General features: G+C 42.9%; 1 protein-coding gene across 3 annotated transcripts in view; it reads left to right on the top strand.

Annotated features, from left to right (window-relative positions):
* l(2)k09913 (transmembrane protein 53-like lethal (2) k09913) overlaps positions 1 to 19,920 on the top strand; it is a 117,116-nt gene that overhangs the window by 58,771 nt on the left and 38,425 nt on the right. The window contains exons 3-4 of one of the 3 annotated variants that reach the window (XM_055074792.2): positions 12,677 to 12,841; positions 15,127 to 15,378. In XM_055074792.2, the coding sequence (XP_054930767.2) occupies positions 12,677 to 12,841; positions 15,127 to 15,348 (387 nt within the window). In that variant the 3' untranslated portion in view covers positions 15,349 to 15,378. The other 2 variants (XM_055074793.2, XM_050185311.3) reach the window with 2 other exon arrangements.

Raw genomic sequence — 19,920 nt, 5'->3', positions numbered from 1 at the left:
ACCACTCACAACGACTCGGCGAGCGTCCACTTAAAGTGTGAATTCTTTGTAAAAACAGTGGTAATGTGTTGACTACACACTTTACATGCATGGCGGGTGAGGGAGAAGCTTGCTCGCATGTTGGTGCCGGTTTGTTTGCCGTTGACACGGGCGTGAGAATGAGGAACAACTCGGTTAGCGGCACTCAAAAGAGCAACATTTGGCTCTCTACTTATGTGGAAAAGGTTCAGTTCAAAAGATTGAAAGACGTTAATTTTGCATCTGTCAAAGGAAAAGAATGGCAGCTTGATGATAGGATTGAGAGCACCCCCACAAACAAGAAAGCGATAAAACAAAGATTTTGTGTGCCACCAGCCTCACTAGAATAAATTGGAACACCTATGCAGTCTCTTCAAAAAAGTGGTGTTGGTCCTGCAATTCTTTCCATGCTGCCTGGCCATTCCACTGGCTTCAAGGAACCGGTGCCCAGACATCAAGCACATCTTCGAAATTTGTATATGGATGATGCTTTGGCAGATAGACTCGACACCCTCGTTGACAAGGCCAACCAGTTTTTGAGCACACTTCATGTCACCAACGAAACAGTGAAGTTGATTGAATCAAAAACTGAAAACTAGAACAATTCACCTGACTGGTACCTTTACCAAGCCGGTAGAGTGACAGCATTTGTAATGAAAACCGTCTGCCGAACAGCTCTAGATAATCCTAGCCTCCCTGTCGGTCACCGCTGCAAACCTAATGACGGAAGCAGTAGAATGCCGGGCTCCAGTGATGTTCGTGCCACAACCAAGAATATTTCTTAGATATGTGGATAATTGCTTTTGTGTGATAAAGACGGATGCCCTAGATGCTTTTTCTTTTATCGCATTGAAACTTGATAGAACATGCCATAAAGTTTCTGGTTGAATTGGAGGAGGATCATCGCTTGTCTTTTCTGAATGTTATGGTGCAATGGGGAGGAACAGGACTTCGTTTTAAGGTGTTCCGAAAACTTATGCACACGGCACCCTACTTGAACCTCATGTCAATTCATCCTGCTTGCAACAAACATTCCTTTGCCGCATCACTCATACAACATTCGCAAAAAACCTGCAGTTCTCCTAAATACCTAAAAAAAGATTTGGAAGCCATTCATCTTGAACTTTCATGCAACAGCTATCCTACTAGATTTTTGGCTTCAGTGCAGCGCTGCCTATCCCGTCCGCCTAGTGCTTCCTCCACCACATTTGTTCCTTGTAAACGTGCTGTGATACCTTATGCTCCCGATACTAGTGAAGTCTTAGCCTGTATGCTTCGTACTTTTGATGTGCATGTTGCACATGCACCAGCAAAAAAAAGCTGAAAAACGTGCTTGTAAATGTCAAAGACAAGCTTTCGAAAGAAAGGTACCCAGGTGCTGTGTACAACATTCCTTGTGCAGACTGTAGTTACATCTACATCGGCAAGATGGGCAACTTTCAAAGGCACATCAAGGAACACTGTCATGATGTAAAAAAACAATAAGTTTCTTCTAACGTTCTTGCTGAGCACTCTGTAACAGAAGGACATAATATTGACTGGGCTAAGGCACATATGCTAGCCACTGAAAGTAATCTAACCCTGCGTTTGCATCTCGAGTCTATACTAATCTCAATTAATACTGCGCTGAACCGCAGTAATGGCAGCATTCCTTTCGTTTATGCCCGCTCTCTGTGCCATCTATTCACACGTTCATAATGATCTCCCCCTTTCGTTTACTTTAATTGTGAACAAGGCCCCCATATGGGAGCCGAAACGTCTTGGTTTCTTTTCTTTTAATGTTTTTGGTTGGCATCCGTTTTACCCTTGACTATGAGCAATCCCGACTAGACGAGTTTTTGTCGAACTCTTGATTTCAAGTTCCTAGCCTGTCATTATGAAATTAATATGTTACCCAGAAAAAACGCTAAAGACTCCTGCCATTGCCTGGGGTTTGGAGCACAAACGGGATGCACTGAAGACCTATGAAAATCAGCACAAGCAAAAGCACGACAATTTTAAGTGTTGTATATCTGAAACTCAGTGCCTCATATCCATTTACTGGAGCAACACCAGATGCCCTGATTTTATGCTCATGCTGTGTAAAAGGCTTAGCCAAAGTTAAATTTTCCTATTTGCTGCATAATGCCACCTCATTTACTGAGGCTAGGTCATGTTTGACAGAGATTAATGGAACTCTGCAGCTTCCTAAGCAGCACGAGTATTACTACCAAGTTCAAGCCCAGATGACTCAATGCAAAGTTGACTATTGTGACTTTATTGCCTGGACTCCGAACCTCTTCCACATAAAAAAAAATTGAGAGATGAACATTTCTGTAACCAGATGTTTGCAACTGCAAGGGAATTTTTCGTTAGAGCAATTCTTCCTGTGCTGTTCAGCAAGTTTTTCACACAGCAGCAGAAAGCCCCAGAAAAGGCATTACCACCAACAAATGTTTACTGCTTCTGTCAAGGACCAGAGACAGGGAAGATGATGGCATGCGACAACCCATTGTGCACATTTAACTGGTTGCATTTTTCATCTGCTTTTCATGTAATGGTAAACTCCTGACGGGAAGCTTACCATTATTATTGAAAAGGAACGTGTACAATCAGTGCATTTTACCAGTGCTGACATATGGGGCAGAGACTAGGAGACTGACAAAGAAGCTTGAGAACAAGTCAAGAACCGCGCAAAGAGTGATGGAACGAAGATTGCTAGGCATAATGTTAAGAGACAGAAAGAGAGCGGTTTGGATCAGAGAACAAACTGGTATAGACAATGTTCTAATTGACATCAAGAAAAAAAAAAATGGAGCTGGGCAGGTCCTGTAATGCACCGGTTAGATAACCATTGGACCATTAGGGCTACAGAATGGGTAACAAGAGAAGGATAATGCAGTCAAGGATGGTGGAAGACTAGATGGAGCGATGAAATTGGGAAATTCACGGGCGTCAGTTGGAATCGGTTGGTGCAGGACAGGGGTAATTGGAGATCGCAGGGAGAGGCTTTCGTCCCGCAGTGGACATAAAACAGGCTGATGACGATGATGATTTTTCATGTGTAGGAATCACACGAGCACCAAAGGCAATGAAGTGGCACTGTCCACAATGCAAGCAAGATAAAGAGAACTAGTTCGTTTGGCATTCATGTGTTATTCTGTTGGAATCATCTCTTGAATAACCAGTAATCAGTTCAATTAGTAAATAAACAAGTGTACAAGATCCAAAACAAGTATGGTTTATTTACTAAGGCATGCTGCTATTTGTTTGACAAACGGCAAGGCTCTTGTGAGCTTGTAGCACTACATAATAATTTAGCCTTATCTCTCTATTCATAACAAATGTTCAACCTCTGCCATACATGTTGATAGAAGTGCAATTAATGTTTCAATGAAAAAAAAACTGCACGAGAACAAACGACAACAGTATTGAATGGTATAGCACAAGCAAAGGCTTGTGAAAGCATTACACACTAATGAAGCTCTGAGGTGTGTAAAGCCACTGCACCGTTGGCTTCCCTTAGCTCTGCTACAAATAATGGACACGGATTGGGCAAAGCACAGCATACAGTGACACTTCTATCGTGTGGCAGTGTACCATCACCTTCTCAGTGGGCATCATACTCAAATGGGGAGAATGCCTTTCAAGATGATGAACTTATTCCTTATGAGCCCAATCACTCTCTCCACATGAATATGCACATTTACAAGTTTTCTGGTGCTCAAGACTTCTTCTGCCAACAGTTGTTTTTTGCCTTTTGTGTATGCTCAAACATGCAACCGCACGCAATAGAAACTCTCAGAGGTACGTATTGAAGCCTCTGTCATCAAGCACAACATCACCAGGACGCAGGCAATCGACAATGCCACAATGTTCTGTAATATGCTTATCACTGCAGCGACCTCCCCAACTCTCCGAAATGAAGGTGACAACACCTTGAGGAGCAATTCCAATAAGAAAATTAGCAGTGTTACTCTGTTTGTATTGCAACCGTGTCTCACTTCTTGCCTCATACGATGATGGCCGCTCTATTTTTATTTCAAAACAGTCAATGACTGTTGCCACATTTGCACCAAAGGAATAAAAATAAAGCCTGCGGCATTGTCTGCTGCAGTGAGACTCGGTCCAGGCATGAAATATATGGCTTCAATCGACAATCTGCAATATACAGCCACTCATCAAAAATGTGCAACACTGTCGCCTTTGAAGCTCTAAATCTCTGCTGAAGCCAAGGTCAGTGTTGTGCAAGATCAGGTTCAGCTTCATCAGAAATAGAATGAACTTTTGAAACTTTGATGGACTGTTGTTTACACTGTGTGGGATATAGCACTCCACAACTTTAGATACGCCTTACAGAATATCAAAGTTTGCCATCCCTGTGTAGTAGATGACCTTGGCTCTACTCTCTCTGAAGGCTGTTTCAGTCCTCTCCAGTTGGTCAGTCTGGACACGCAGGGCATACAGGTTATCATTTAGTGTAGTGCACTGTTGCTCCAATGCTGTAATGCCTGTCATGGTCATCTCTGTCTGTGTAGCAACTCCTGAAATTAACAGTGCAAACCTAGGGATCAAAGCAGAACGGTTCACCAGCACGCAGACATTTTATGACAGCGATGTAAACACACCAAACAAAAATCCAGAGTGAATGAGATCTACCTTTGTGACTTCAACAAAGAAGCAATACTGACCCGCTTCATTTTCAGCAGCCTGGAGTTCACGTTTGGCTCGCGGCAGTGACAGGCTGTCTTCTGCGTGTGTGCCGTCGTCGTCATTGTCACCGCCATTGCAGTTGTTTTCGAGTGGCATTGCAGTGACTCCAGAAGCTCTTGCCCATGCAGCGTTCTCCGCGTTGATCTCAGGGGTTGTTCGTTTGGACCGTAGCCTTGCAGCACGCTCGTAGCATGCAGTGCCTTCAGTCTGCTTTGTAGCCTAGCAAAAACGTTGGCGCCCAGTCTGGGGTTGTTTCTTCATAGATCTTGGACGGTCTCCCTACAAATGCAGGCGAATGTGATTCTAACACAGTGTTAAGTGCGCCTTATGTAATAATAGCGCAGGCTTACCTGTTGTGAAGTGGACACCACACACTCGTATGTTTGGGAGATCGCCCTTGTGACCGGCACGCTTCATACTTCAAGCTAAGTGCTTTTGTTCATTCGTCTTGCCATTCCACAACCTTTGGAAGCAGACAAAAGTTCATTTTCGCCGAGTCCTTCCTCAAGCTGCATTTACTGTGATTACAACATACGATAACTGCACAAATAGCCACTGCAAAAGAGTGTTATTCGCATATGACTGTCAACGTGGTTGGCGTGGTGCCTGGAGGTAGGGAAGAGAATTCTGACTGGGGAAAGTACGGGGCAGCGCACAGCAAAGCAACGCCACCTAGAGGAAAATCTAGGGGATGTTAAGAGAAGAGGGGAAGAAGAAACGAGGCGAAGCGTTGTGGCGACCCATGCGCTTGCGTGTCACCCGTATTCACAAAGTAAAACGTCACTGTAACTTTCTTTTTTCTTTTATGCTCCTTGCTTCTTGTTTCTTGCACACCTTGCGCGTGTGGTTGAGCCCCTTCAAGCTGTTCAGCTAGCTCTTGTGCTGCATCGAACATCAACATTCCTTCTTTCTGATTTTCCTGGCATTGTTGTGTGGGTTGAGTGCCTACTCGTGGTGCCCTTTTCTGCAAGCGATGGCCACTGCAAGTGTAAAGAAAAGAATCAACTTGGGCTGTGTAATGAAGTTGAAAGTGATCCAACGTCTTAAGGCAGCTGAGAAGTCCACGGTAGCAGACGACTTTGGCATCCCACACAGCACATTGAGCATGCTTCTGAAGAACAATAAGGAGCTAAAACTACAAGCCTCTGACCATATGAGATTGGGAGCCTGTCGTGTGTGCGCTCCTGCCCACGAGAAAATTGTGGAATGTCTTTATGTATGGTTCTTGGAGATTCGCACAAAAAAACATTCTGTAAAAAACACGGAAATAAACTGTGCATGCTGTTTTTTTACGAGTTCCGTTCATTAACTTAGCGGCCTTAGGATGCACCAATCAGTAAGCTGCCGTTTGCCTCAGGGCCTATTATATCGTTTTGAAGAGAAAGCCCCATGCACAAATCTATGTACAACTATTTACATGGGGAAAAGCTTGTGGTAATCGCGCAGGCCGGTACAAAGGTCACAGCTTTGTAAAAGTGCTGTTTGCTGGGCCAGTTGGTTCATGCTGACAGAGAAACCCAGAAAAAAAAATTGTTGTGACAGAGAACACTGTTGTGTTCTGTCGTGTTTGCGTCTCAATTTTTTTCGCTGGTTTTTTCAAGTGTCAGAGGTCACAGCTCCAGTAGACAGTCCACCACTTCCTTTTTGTCTTCCTCTTGCGCGCACGATCCTGTTCAAATGCACTGTAACATAACCCTCGGGGGCTATAGCGCCATCTCGGCGCTTGTTAGAATGATAGCGAACTAGATGAGCAGTACGGTTTCGAACGGGACACTTGGACAATGTCAGTTCATAGCTCGGATGAGGGTGGTGTGTCTTCAACAGGGGTGATTTCATAATTTAAGTGACCTAATCATCGCAATACCTGGTAGGGCCCGGTATAGTACGACAGCAGTTTTTTGGACAGGTCGACGTGGCGACCTGGAGTCCACAGAAGAACGAGATTTCCGGGAGTGAACTGAAAGTTGCGGTGCTGACTGTTGTAGTGAGTCTTTTGTGACACCTGAGCCGCTGTAAGTCGATCACAGGCAATTTGGCGAGCCATACGAGCCCGACCAATAGCATCATGGGTGTATTCCATGGTACATTGTGACACCGGAGGTAGTAAAGTGTCAGAAGGCAGAGTGGGATGGCGACCAAACAAGAGGTTGAAAGGCAAAAAACTCATGGTATCATGACGTGATGAATTTTATTTAAATGTCACATAGGGCAAAGTGCTGTTCCGATCGTTCAGTCCGTTCGTTTGTGAGTGATAAGCGGTTGCGAGTTTGTGTCATTGGACCAGGAATGGAGTATGTCTTTGACAACTTGGGACAGGAAGTAGTGGCCAAGAGCTCTCATCAGCTGCCTTGGCGTGCCATGGTGAAGAATCACATCTTGAAGTAAAAACTCTGCTACATCTGTAGCGCAGCTGGTGGGCAGGGCACGTGTAATGGCATAGTGCGTTGAATAGTCTGTGGCAACGGTTATCCACTTGTTCCCTTTTGTGGATGTAGGGAATGGGCCAAGAAGGTCCATGCCGACACGGAAGAAAGGCTCCATGGGAACATCGATTGTGTGAAGGTGGCCAGCAGGTTGCGCACATGGCATCTTTTGATGCTGGCAGAGGTGTCAAGCCGCAATGTAACCTCGCACAGAGCAGTAAAAGCCTGGCCTGAAGAAGCGATGTCCAACCCTTGATAACAACAACAACAGTAATTTTATTCAAATAATCAAAACTGGTATGCGACAACGTTTGGATCCTTAGCCATAGGCTAGTTATGGATCCATGCAGAAAAGAAAAGTAAACGATTCAGACACGAGCACAATCATTTGTTTTGGATCAAACAAACAACAAAAACAGAAAAAAAAAGGAAAAATGAAAGAAGGAAATGCAACCAAACAAAAACCAATAAACTAAGGTGCAGATCACTGCAGGAGGGAAAAAGCCACGGTCCCCGCCGGCTCGAGCATGCACCATTCCCCGCATGCCGACGACACAGCCATCCGCACCCAGTAGTGAAAAGGCTCAGTTTCTGTCCGAACTGCTTAGTGTCACCACAACAGGAGCCCCACACCACCAGTGAGGCAGCACGTATCCGAGACAAGACCCATGGCCTCCCTCCCATGGCAGCCTGCACACATACATGCTTGCCATAAGAATACATGAATTGGTTGAAGATTTGGGACTTTAGCCATTTACAGAACGGTAACATGTAATTATTATTTACTCAACGCAGCAAGAATGTACACTGATATGCTATATATACATTTGATGCACGCTGTGTCGAGTAAGAACAAGGGTACACCGGCATTGACACTTACGTTGCTATACATCCATGAACACATATGTACATAGAAACAACAAAAAAGCATAACAGGAACGCTGTATCCAGTTGTTGACGTCATTATAACTTTCGTTAAAGACTAATCAGTTTAGATCGGAAAGAAAGAATTCTTTTACAGTAGTATTAAAATTTGCTCGACTGCTTAATATTTGCAGGAAGTGAGTTCCATATTTTGACACCTATATAATATATGCGTTGCTGGCCATACTGGTTGGGAGATATCGGCACGAGAAATTTCTCGAGGAAGGCTGAGCAACTGTTAAATGTCGATTTATTGAAGAAACGGGCAGGAAATGGCGTGTTGCATCTCGTTATCGAGCACACTAATAAGGCAACGCGGTAATCTCGCAGGTGCGATAATGACATGACTTTGTTCGCAAGAAAAAGATTTCTTGATGATGTAGTAAAGCTAGCGTAGTTGATTATCTGCAAAGCTCTCTTCTGAAGCCGTACTACAGGTTTCAAGGATGTTTTGTATGTAAATCCCCAGGATTCAATCCAGTAGGCTAAGTGAGAATGAACGAGACAAAAATACAGTAAACTCTCAGTTGTACGAACGTTGGTTTATCGAATATTTCAGATTAACGAACTTTTTAAAAATCCCCGGCAGTTTTCTTATAAATTCTATGCAAAAATGTTTCACTTGAACGAATTTCGGAAGTCAATATTTCAGTTTAACGAACTCGCTCAGAGGGCCAAGGCTTATTTTTACGATCAGTTACTTACTCATTTATCTGATCATAACTTATCAGTTACGATCAGATACTTCGTTTGAAGACTATGCACAGTGTGACAGTGCACTGATTACCTCTGCTGGGCAGACGGACCTGGAGATTGTTTCCAGTGTTTGTCCTGAAGAAGAAGAAGAGTGCGACGAAGAAGAGGCAACTGCCGAGCCAGTTTCAAGCCCTATAACTCTAGCTGAGGTTGTAGGGTACATTGGAAAGTTGAAAGACTTTGTGTTTCAACAGCAAGCTGTGCCAGAAGAAGTGTACAAGAACATTGACTCTTTGGACAGTTTGTTACTTCCTGTGCTTTAAAAGCACAAGTGCAGAAGAAGGTTACAGATTTTTTTTCTGAGTGAGAAAGGCAGCATTATAACTGTTATGAACCTCATATTGTTGATATGTACAAATTCCATTTCACACATTTCTAACACTATGGATGCCATTTCTTTTGCTCCATGAATTGCTCTTCAAACTTTTGACTCTTTATGCCATGTCTTATGTTGGTCTAGTAAATATTCAGTTTAGTGAACATTCAGTTAAGTGAACTATTTTCTTCGGTCCCTTGAAGTTCACTCAAGTGAGTGTTCACTGTACAAGGTTCTAAACGTTCCGAAACTGAAATTACTCCGCGCCTTTGTAAGTACGAAGCATGCGGAAGAGACCTTACCACACAGCCTATTGATATGAGGCTTCCAGTTCAGAGCGGAATCAAGGGTCACCCCTAAGTAGAGCACCGAGTTGACTTTTTCAATTTCATCACGGCCAATCGTAATGCGGCATGGCTCCTCAAAAGGCTTTTTCTTAAACGGGGACATAATAACAAATTTAGTTTTATTTGTATTTAAGGTTAGTCGATTACTTTCAAACCATTTGCTAATATATTGAAGTTCATTGTTGATTGTTTTAACAGCGTTATTTAAAGATTTGCTACTGACCACAAGAGCTGTGTCATCAGCATACATGAAGGCATGTGCTTCATTTAGGCCGTCCGGAAGGTCATTTATGTATATTGTAAATAATATTGGCCCAAGTACCGATCCTTGTGGTACACCCATAGTAATGTCAGAGAGACTTGAGGTGTGCTCATCGATGACCACTGCTTGTTTACGGTTATCGAGATAGCTTTTTAAAAAGTCTAAGGAAATGCCTCAAAATCCAAGTCTTTCCAGTTTCATGAATAATATGCGATAGTCGACAGTATCAAATGTCTTTCTTAGATCTAAAATTACTCCTATTGATATTTCATTGTTGTTCAAGGCTTCATTGATTACATTAGTTAAAGACAGAATAGCCGTAGTTGTCGATCGGGACTTCTGAAAGCCGTGTTGATGCGGGGAAAGGATGTTATTTTTGTATAGAAATTTTCTTATTCTATTGGCCAGTTGTTTCTCAAAAATTATGTTTATGCAGTTCAATATCGATATAGGTCGATAATTACCGAAATCGTTGGGGTACCCACTTTTATAAACAGGCGTCGCTCTTGCTATTTTCAATACCTTCGGGTATGTGCCCGTGTAAAATGCTTTGTTAAACAATTTAGCGAGAGTAGGTGCTAAGGTTGTTATATTATTTTTCACTACGGACACCACAATACCATCGAAACCAGGTGCTTTTCCTCTATCTAATAGATTTGCAGTTGCTATTACTTCCTGGATTGAAATATCTATGTAGCCAAAGGAACATGAATTCCAAGCAGGCAAAGATGGCTCGAACCTACTTTGCATGCCAAAAAGAAGTTGGGTTCCAACTGTACAAAAGTGATGATTAAATTCTTCACCTACTGATGAAGCATCGCATCCCGTAGCTATCGATGGAAGAATTCGTTTTGAAACTGTAGGTTTTTTATAGTAGCCCATAATTTTTTCGGATTGTGAGATGACGCATTGATCTGGTTACTGTAATAAAGCTTCTTCTGTATTCTCATTGCTGCCAAGGCTTTGTTTCTGTGCTCCTTGTATTGGTTAAAGAAGTACATGTTTCCTCGATATTATTTCACTTTAGTATGGCAATAATCTGTCATACTTTAGTATGCCAACTCTGTTATAAGTGCGGCAGGCGCCAAGGTGTTCGGCAGCAGGTGCGTCGTAAAGCTTGGCAAGAACAGTACAATGGAGACGACAGACAACTAAAAGTAAATCTGGTCCATCAGAGTTGTTGTGTGGGTAAAGGATGTTGTCATGGAGCGCAAGCATTCTGGTCGAGCGGTCTGATTGTCCAGAAGTCGAGCGCTCAATGATCGTCCAGAGACAGTCGTCCTTTCGCTGCTCAGTAACGATGTCGCGAAAGTCAGAAATGGCCAGAAGGCAAGTGTTGGCATCTTGTCCATCATCGTCAGCAGGATCGACGGGATAATGAGACAAGCAGTTGGTGTTCAGATGTAAGTGGCCAGACTTGTACATCACAGTGAAAGAATACCCCTGAAGTCCGAGTGCCCAGTTACCAAGGCAGCCAGTCGGATCTTTCAATGGCAATAGCCAGCACAGGGCATGGTAGTCTTTGGTGACAGGAAATAGGCGGCCAAACAAGTAAGGGTGAAATTTAGCCACTGCCTACACCAGAGCGAGGCGCTCATGGTCAATAATAGAAAAATTCTGCTTTGAAGGGGCCAAGAGGCGGCTGGCGTAGGCAGTTACGTGCTAGACTACATTTTGCTTTTGGGCGAGGACAGCACCTATGTCATGGCTACTGGCGCCTGTGCGAACTTGATTTGGTGCAGATGGATCAAAGTGGCCTAATATCGGAGATGCCGTAATGTGCCGGAACAATATTATATTGTCGCTAGCATTACAAGATCGAAAAGACGCCTGCCACATCCTAGCTGTGTGCCAGAGAGCGGCCACACCACAAGCAAGGTACCGCAAGGCAACGCTGTGCAGCACGTACCCACAATACGTGCTGATAGGCCGGTGGCTTGTGCTTGAGAATCAGAAGACTGGCACGTGACAACAGGTGACAAAGAAGAGAACAATGTTCGAAGAAGCAAAGCTCGTGGGACATTTTTGTTTAGTGTGGAGTCTGTTGAGTTGACAGGCACAGGTTCACCCAGATAAAGTTTTCTTAGAAACGGCTGTTGTAACTGTTGGTTACAATATATCGAATTGCCTGTATATCATATTTTTTTGTGATCCCTTTCAGATTCAATATATCCGGGTTTGACTGTAATTACTTAATACTTTTTCTCTGCCTATCCTCATGCATTCCACGAAACAAATCAAATCAAGTGGGCTTTCTATTTCAACAGTCAAATATCGGGGGACAACAGTAAAAAAAAAACACAGTCAATTTGACAAAGAAATGTGCCTCATAAACAATGCAAGTGAAGCATGTGAGTACATATCGTTTTAAATATGTACATGGTAATGTACATGATACATCTACAGTAGTAGGTTTCCCCAGTGTCCTTGAGGAACTAAATCAGGCACCAAGTTTGTTTAGTGAAAATAAGGGCGAGGTTATTGGTGATGTGTAGGTCAATTAAAAGAGTCACTATAGTCGAACGTCTTTATGATGAAGTGTTTGAGGGCTCAGAAATCATTCATTATACAAGTCACTTGTTTGTAAAGGTCGTGCATTGAACACCTGCCAATAAAACTGCGACAGAATTATTTTGTTGTAGAGGCGCACTCGACCGTATGTTTTTCCAGTATCTCAAAAAAATGCTACCTCACACCAAGTTGACATTTAATGAAAATGAGGGGACTGTATTTCTGCAAAGCCACACAGGTCCGCTATCTTTATTTCTTTCCTTATGTGGGTGGTGACCTTAAAGTTTTCTTTTGTTATGGTACCTTGGGCAGCCTTAGCATTGATAAGCTCTGATTATGCTGGTCCTGTCACATTCAGTGCATGTGGAGTGCTTCATTCAGTCCACTTTTCATTTACTTTGCGATGGCGTGTGCATTGTCTTTGAAGGTGGTGGCCAAGCGGCTGCTAGACTTTTTGGTGAACCACCCCAACTACAGCCGTCTGGTGGTGCATGGATTCAGCGTGGGTGGCTACCAGTTTGGCGAGGTGCTGGTCAAGATACGCAAGGCAGGAGGTGATTACAATGGGGTGCTGCCTCGTTTCAAGGCACAGGTCAGTCACTGATGCCACAGTTTACTGTCTCTCTAGATAAAGGTGCAAGTTTACGTTCCAGCTCGGAGGAGTATGGCCAAAGATTGATGTGTCGTTTGTAGCATTAGTGAAACGGTCGTAACTGGAGCTGCACAGTTTTGTATTGATCCCAAAGCAAGGAATTTGATCAAGAGAACAAGATTGCAGATGCGTATTCGAGTTCAGTTTGCGCAAAACATATTAAATAACCTCACTAGCGAAATGGATCTCCTGATAAAACCAATTGTTTTTGGAGCATCATTGACTATTTTTAACGCGTTATCACATTAGAACTATTTATTTTGACATCAAGATACTGATACAATTTCACCTGTTCAATTACTTTGAGTTTAGGCAATACTGAAAGTCGTCATTCGAATCATCATCATCATCATCATCACCAGCCTGGTTAAGCCCACTGCAGGCCAAAGGCCTCTCCCATACTTCTCCAACTACCCCGGTCATGTACTAATTGTGGCCATGCTGTCCCTTAAAACTTCTTAATCTCATCCGCCCACCTAACTTTCTGCAGCCCCCTGCTATGCTTCCCTTCCCTTGGAACCCCATCCGTAATCCTTAATTACCATTGGTTATCTTCCCTCCTCATTACACATCCTGCCCATGCCCATTTCTTTTTCTTGATTTCAACTAAGATGTCATTAACTCGCGTTTGTTCCCTCGCCCAATCTGCTCTTTTCTTATCCCTTAACGTTACACCCATCATCCTTCTTTCCATAGCTCATTGCGTCGTCCTCAATTTAAGTATAACCCTTTTCGTAAACCTCCAGGTTTCTGCCCCTTAGGTGAGTACTGGTAAGACACAGCTATTATGCACTTTTCTCTTGAGGGATAACGGCAACCTGCTGTTCATGATCTGAGAATGCCTGCCAAACGCACCCCAGCCCGTTCTTATTCTTCTGATTATTCCAGTCTCATGATCCGGATCCGCGGTCACTACCTGCCCTAAGTAGATGTATTCCCTTACCGCTTCCAGTGCCTCGGTACCTATCGTAAACTTCTGTTCTCTTCCGAGACTGTTAAACATTATTTTAGTTTTCTGCAGATTAATTTTTAGACCCACCCTTCTGCTTTGCGTCTCCAGGTCAGTGAGCATGCCTTGTAATTGGTCCCCTGAGTTACTAAGCAAGGCAATATCATCAGTGAATCTCAAGTTACTAAGGTATTCTCCATTAACTCTTATTCCCAATTCTTCCCAATCCAGGTCTTTGAATACCTCCTGTAAACACACTGTGAATAGCATTGGAGAGATCGTATCTCCCTGCCTGACGCCTTTCTTTATTGGGATTTTGTTGCTTTCTTTATGGAGGACTATGGTGGCTGTGGAGCCCCTATAGATATCTTTCAGTATTTTTATATACGGCTCGTCTACATCCTGATTCCGTAATGCCTCCATGGCTACTGAGGTTTCGACTGAATCAAACGCTTTCTCGTAATCAATGAAAGCTATATATAAGGGTTGGTTATATTCCGCACATTTCTCTATCACCTGAATGATAGTGTGAATATGGTCTATGGTTGAGTAGCCTTTACGGAATCCTGCCCGGTCCTTTGGTTGACAGAAGTCTAAGGTGTTCCTGATTCTATTTGCGATTACCTTAGTAAATACTTTGTAGGCAACGAACAGTAAGCTGATCGGTCTATCATTTTTCAAGACATTCGAATACTTGCAATGAACCTGCTATCATTTGCACTTAGGCGTGTTCAGTGTCACATCTGCCAGGGATAGGTGCACGTAATTACTGTGTTAAGGTTATCTTGCAGGAAAGATTGTCATTCATGGTAATGAATACACCGATAGACGGCAGTCTTCGTCAAAAAGGCGAGAGGCCAGCTGGTAGATCGTTAATGAAGATAATGAAAAAGAGAGGGCTGAGAACCGACTGTTGTGGGATACTAGATTTTACGGTGGTTGTAGCTGACTGCCTCTGATGAAAGAAAGAAAGGCAGTTCGGCAGCAGTGCATCTTGAGCACACAACAGCTATTTGCTTTGCAGCTGATCGTTCTCGTCGCTGGACTTGCCGCACGTGGAAATAGTGATGTAACGCCTACAAGATTGAGGAGCTACATCGCCCTGGCCTTGCAACACTCTTATTGGACACCTACGTGGTTCCCTTGGCGCCTTCTCTACCTTATGAGGGCAGCAGGACAGCACAGCTGGCTTAGAAAAGTGGCGGAACGACGACCAGGCTTGCACTTCAGCAGCAGTGCATCTTGAGCACACAACTAATAGCTATCTTCTTTGCAGCTGATCATTTTCGTTGCTGGATTTGCTGCACATGGAAAACGTGGTGTGACGCCTACAAGATTGAGGAGCTACATCGTCCTGACCTTGCAACACTCTTATCGGACATCTACGTGGTTCCCTTGGCGCCTTCTCTACCACAAGAGGGCAGCAGGACAGCACGGCTGGCTTAGAGAAGCGACGGATCGACGACCAGGCTTGCAGTTTGGCAGCAGTGCATCTTGAGTACACAACTAATAGCTGTCTGCTTTGCAGGTAAGCACTATTTGTTCCATATCGTCCCACTTAAATTTATGCACCGCTGCCAGACTGCAGCCAACTGCACCTCAAACTTTTCTCTTGTTTACACGCATGGAATAGTGCTACAGTAAAGGCTTGTTAACTCGACACCCATTAATTCGGAAATGCTAATAATTCGGGCGGCTCTATTGGTCCCGGCCAAAGTGCATGTTAGTCTATGGGACCAAACCTGTGGTAATTCGTCAGAATTTGGCCCCGCACCGCTTAATTTGAACAAATGCTGACAGCTGCCACTACACGAAAGTGTGGTAAAGCAGTGCTGGCACCACTGGAGTGAAACCAAAACCTGAGAGGCATCGCCATTGTCGTCAATTAGTGGGGGCGATCGCAGCGTCACCGAATGTCGGTGTCTTCTTTCTTCGCTCCACTGCGCCTTCGACGCCATTTTCCCTTCTGTTGTCGAGTCGGCGTCATCTCTTCTTGCAGAGTTTTCTTTTTTCGTTGTGACCTTGTTTTGCATGCCCCCACCATCGTGTGCTACAGTGATGGAAACACCGGCAAAGCGGCAGAACAAGTACAACGCATTGTACTTGTTCACTGTATTGCTGCTCTATTGTAGGAAACTTGTAAATGGGTGAAAAGCTGCTGAAATCACTTGGACAGGTGCTTGTGGACAAACCACTGGGTACCGTTAAGGAACTAGCTAAAGTCTTGCTTGACATGATCTCAAAGCTAGAAAGTATCACAACAAGCATCAGAGTTGACATAAAAAGCTTAGTAGGAGACAACAAACAGTCTCTGAGGGACATGCAGAACATCAAGACATCCCTGGATGTCATGAATAAGACATTTGAGCAACTCAGAACTGATGTGCATAATGTGCACCGTGAACTATCAGAAGTGAAACACCAGCAGGCTAGCATTATTGGCGATGTGTGCCAGTTACAGGGGGAAGTAAGAGAAATGCGACAGGAGATAATCGAGCTCAAGCAATACATTCGTCGGAACAACTTGGAAATAAGAAATGTTCCTGTGTCGGCAGACGAATCGTTGCCAGACATGATGCAAAAATTAGCGACTTGCTTGAAGATGGAACTTCGTACCGAAGATATCTATGTAATGCATCGAGTTCCGACCAAACACAAGGCTCAACAGAACATTTTGGTAAGATTTACCTCCACTGCAGTCCGAGACAAAATGATAAAGAATGCCAAGAAAGAGAGATTGTCTACATCTGCCCTTGGCTTCCAAAATAATGAGTCCATATTCATTAATGAACACCTCTGCCAAGAGAATAAGATTCTTCTCGCAAAAGCTCGTCAAGCGAGAAGAGATAAAAATTGGAAGTATGTTTGGGTATCGCAGGCCAAAATTCTAATGCGGAAAATTGAGAATTCTCGTGTACTGCACATCATTTCTGAAAATGACCTGAAAAAGGTAGCTTAGGAGCCTCTCAAGTTAAATCTTGTTTGTCACACCAATCGTGGCGTTTGCAATTCGTGATGTTGAACGGGAATTCCACAAAACCCAGTGTATTTCGATACTTCACTGTAACATTCGTAGTTTTCGTAGAGACGAAGATATACTTTTTTCCTTTTTGGCACAGCATAATTTTACTTTTGATGTAATTGGCTTAACGGAAACTTGGCTAAGAGAAGGTGAGCACATCTCCATTCCGGGATACAGTCTTGTAAGCAATCCCAGGAATGCATTTTCACATGGTGGTGGAGTGGCTCTACTAATCAAGCAGAGGTACCCTTTAGGATAATCACCGATACTGAAATTAGTAACAGTGCGGTTGAATCTCTCTTTGTTCTTTTAGATTCATGCATAGTTGTTGGTACAATAGACCGGCCACCATGCTCGAGTCAGCCCATTTTTTATCAATTGTTAGAATCTATCCTTTCCACCCTAAGTACTAAGAGCTATGGTACCATCACTGTTGTTGGCGACCTTTACATTGATATTAGCAAAGACATGAACTATGAATACTCGCACCTTCTGGAGTCATACAATTTTAAGAATACAATCCATGAACCTACTAGGTTGTCACCAAGTGCATCTACAGCTATAGACCATGTATTATGCAACAGTAATAACATACATTCTGGCGTATGCGATATGAATCTCATTGACCGCTGCCCTATTTTTCCGTTATTACACAGCTCAAATAATACGATTGTAAAAAAGACCAACGTGACAAATTGCAGGATTAATTACAAAAAACTGGGGCAAAAAATCAAGGAAAAAGAATTTCAAGATGAATTTAGCAGTGACACTCATATCGAATGCGCAAACTTTGCAAATGCATTAACACACATGATATCTCAGTGTAGCACATATAAAGAAAACAAATATGAGGAACCTTTGTGCCCGTGGATGAATAGCACCATACTTACAGCAATAAAAGAAAAGGACTGGTGGTGCCAAAAATGGAAAAAGAACAGAGAGATAACACTTATTATTTGCAAAATTTTTGAATATTTCGTAACCACGTAGTAGCTCTTATCCGGAGGCGGAAAAAACAATACAATGCTTTCTTTATACAATAAGCACAAGGCAATGCCAAGAAAATGTGGGAAATTATAAAAGGAGTAATTGATAACCCAAATAAAAGACCGATCACTCCTGAACATGTCAATGCCAAGTGCGCCGGCACTTTTAATGCGTACTTTACTAGCATTGGTCCAGAGCTAGCTGAACGTATTCCAGTTACTGAAAGCAATGTCGATTGCCCCATCCATGCATGCTTTTTCTTGGATCAAGTGGATGAGCATACATAACTTCAGTTATATCAGGCATGCCTTGCTACAAAGCTACTGGCCACGATGGTAAAACATTGAAAGACAATATGGATATTCTTGTGCCAGTACTCACTCAAATACTTAATAACTGTAAAAGTCGAGGCACATACCTTGACATCTTAAAGATCGCAAGAGTTTCTCCTTTATATAAAAAAGGCGACGTCAATGACCCTGGAAGCTATCGGCCTATCTCTGTGCTTAGCATAATAAATACTGTATTTGAAAAGGTCATCGCGGCTCAACTGAAGCACTAACTAAACGAAAACAAGCTTCTAACAAATTCTCAACATGGATTCAGAGCCAATTGATCGTCATCAGCAGTGTTAGAACTAACCCAGAGTATATACACAGCTCTACACAAAAACGAGTTTGCCGTAGGACTATTTTTAGATTTAAAGAAAGCATTCAACTTGGTCTGTCATTCCATACTTCTAAAAAAAATTGTGAACTAATGGTTTTAGCAAAAAAACAATAGACCTCTTTTCAAGCTACTAAACGGTCGAAAACAATATGTAAAATTTGGCTCGTTTGCTTCCCAGTATACTTCTATGGTTACAGGAGTTCCGCAAGGATCAGTTTTGGGGCCCATACTGTTCTCGCCATATGTCAATGACCTCCCGTTAATACTAAAGTCATCAAAAGCTGTCATGTACGCTGACGATACCACGCTATTATTTTCAGGTACATTTCTTGGTGAATTGTAAACAGTTTGATTGCCGTAAAAAAAAATAACATTACTGCCTTTCCACTTAAAATTTCAAGCACACTTGAAATAACCTGGGTCTGCATTCCATCTTCGCATTCTAAGAACGTATTTGGAATATGGTTATCGACCACCAGACAGTACAGAAACGTTCACGTCTTATTTGTATGAAAATCTTTGCGAAATTACTACGCAATTTCCTAAAGCTAACATATTCTTATTTGGTGATTTTAATTACCCAGAAGTTGACTGGGCTAACCTAACGTCACCCTGCCAACACTCCAACGATTTCGTAGCGCTTGCACTAGACTTTTCTCTAGTGCAAATGATTCAGAAACCCACCCGTGGCAATAACGTTCTTGACCTCGTTTTCACATCCATCCCGAAACGGTTGCATCAGTTTCTTTGATGCCTGGTTTTAGTGATCATCTACTCGTTAACCTCACAATAAAGCTACCCTTATGCAAACGCACTACACTTTGAAGCACAACACCTAAGCGCATATTAAATTATAAGAAGGCTGATTTCACTGCCATCAACATAGGTTTGGAGAATTTCTACAGCTCGTTCATGCGTAATTCTGTTTCCCGACCTGTTGAGGAAAACTGGAAGCTTTTTAAGGAAGCACTAATGCAGCTTACACATGCTCATATTCCGCTAATTCACTTCTGGGTAAATAGTTCAAAACCATGGTATCACAGGACGCTACGCTCATTAAAAAATAAAAAGAAACGCCTGTTCAGAATTGCTAAGGCGGCAAGGAACCCCAGTGGCATGGTTAAAACATAAAGAGTCCGAAAAAGATTATTGCTGTAACATATGTAGCGCTAAGCACAAATTCTTTTCACATGACCTCCAATCCATGATGCAAAATAACCCTAAAAAATTCTGGGCAGTGATCTCCCCTCAAAAAGACTCGAGCCGAATTTCACTCCAAGACAATACCGGAGCACCTATTTCAGAAGAATCCTCAGTTGCTTTTAATAATTTTTTATCTCGATGTTTACACGCGAGGATTACTCTACCATTTCCGCAATCGCAGATGTAAAC

The sequence above is a fragment of the Dermacentor andersoni genome, chromosome 4 (genome assembly GCF_023375885.2).
Source record: "Dermacentor andersoni chromosome 4, qqDerAnde1_hic_scaffold, whole genome shotgun sequence".
In the NCBI taxonomy this organism is placed as follows: domain Eukaryota; kingdom Metazoa; phylum Arthropoda; class Arachnida; order Ixodida; family Ixodidae; genus Dermacentor; species Dermacentor andersoni.
Note: the sequence above shows the minus strand (reverse complement) of the source record. Positions and strands in the feature narration are given on the sequence as shown.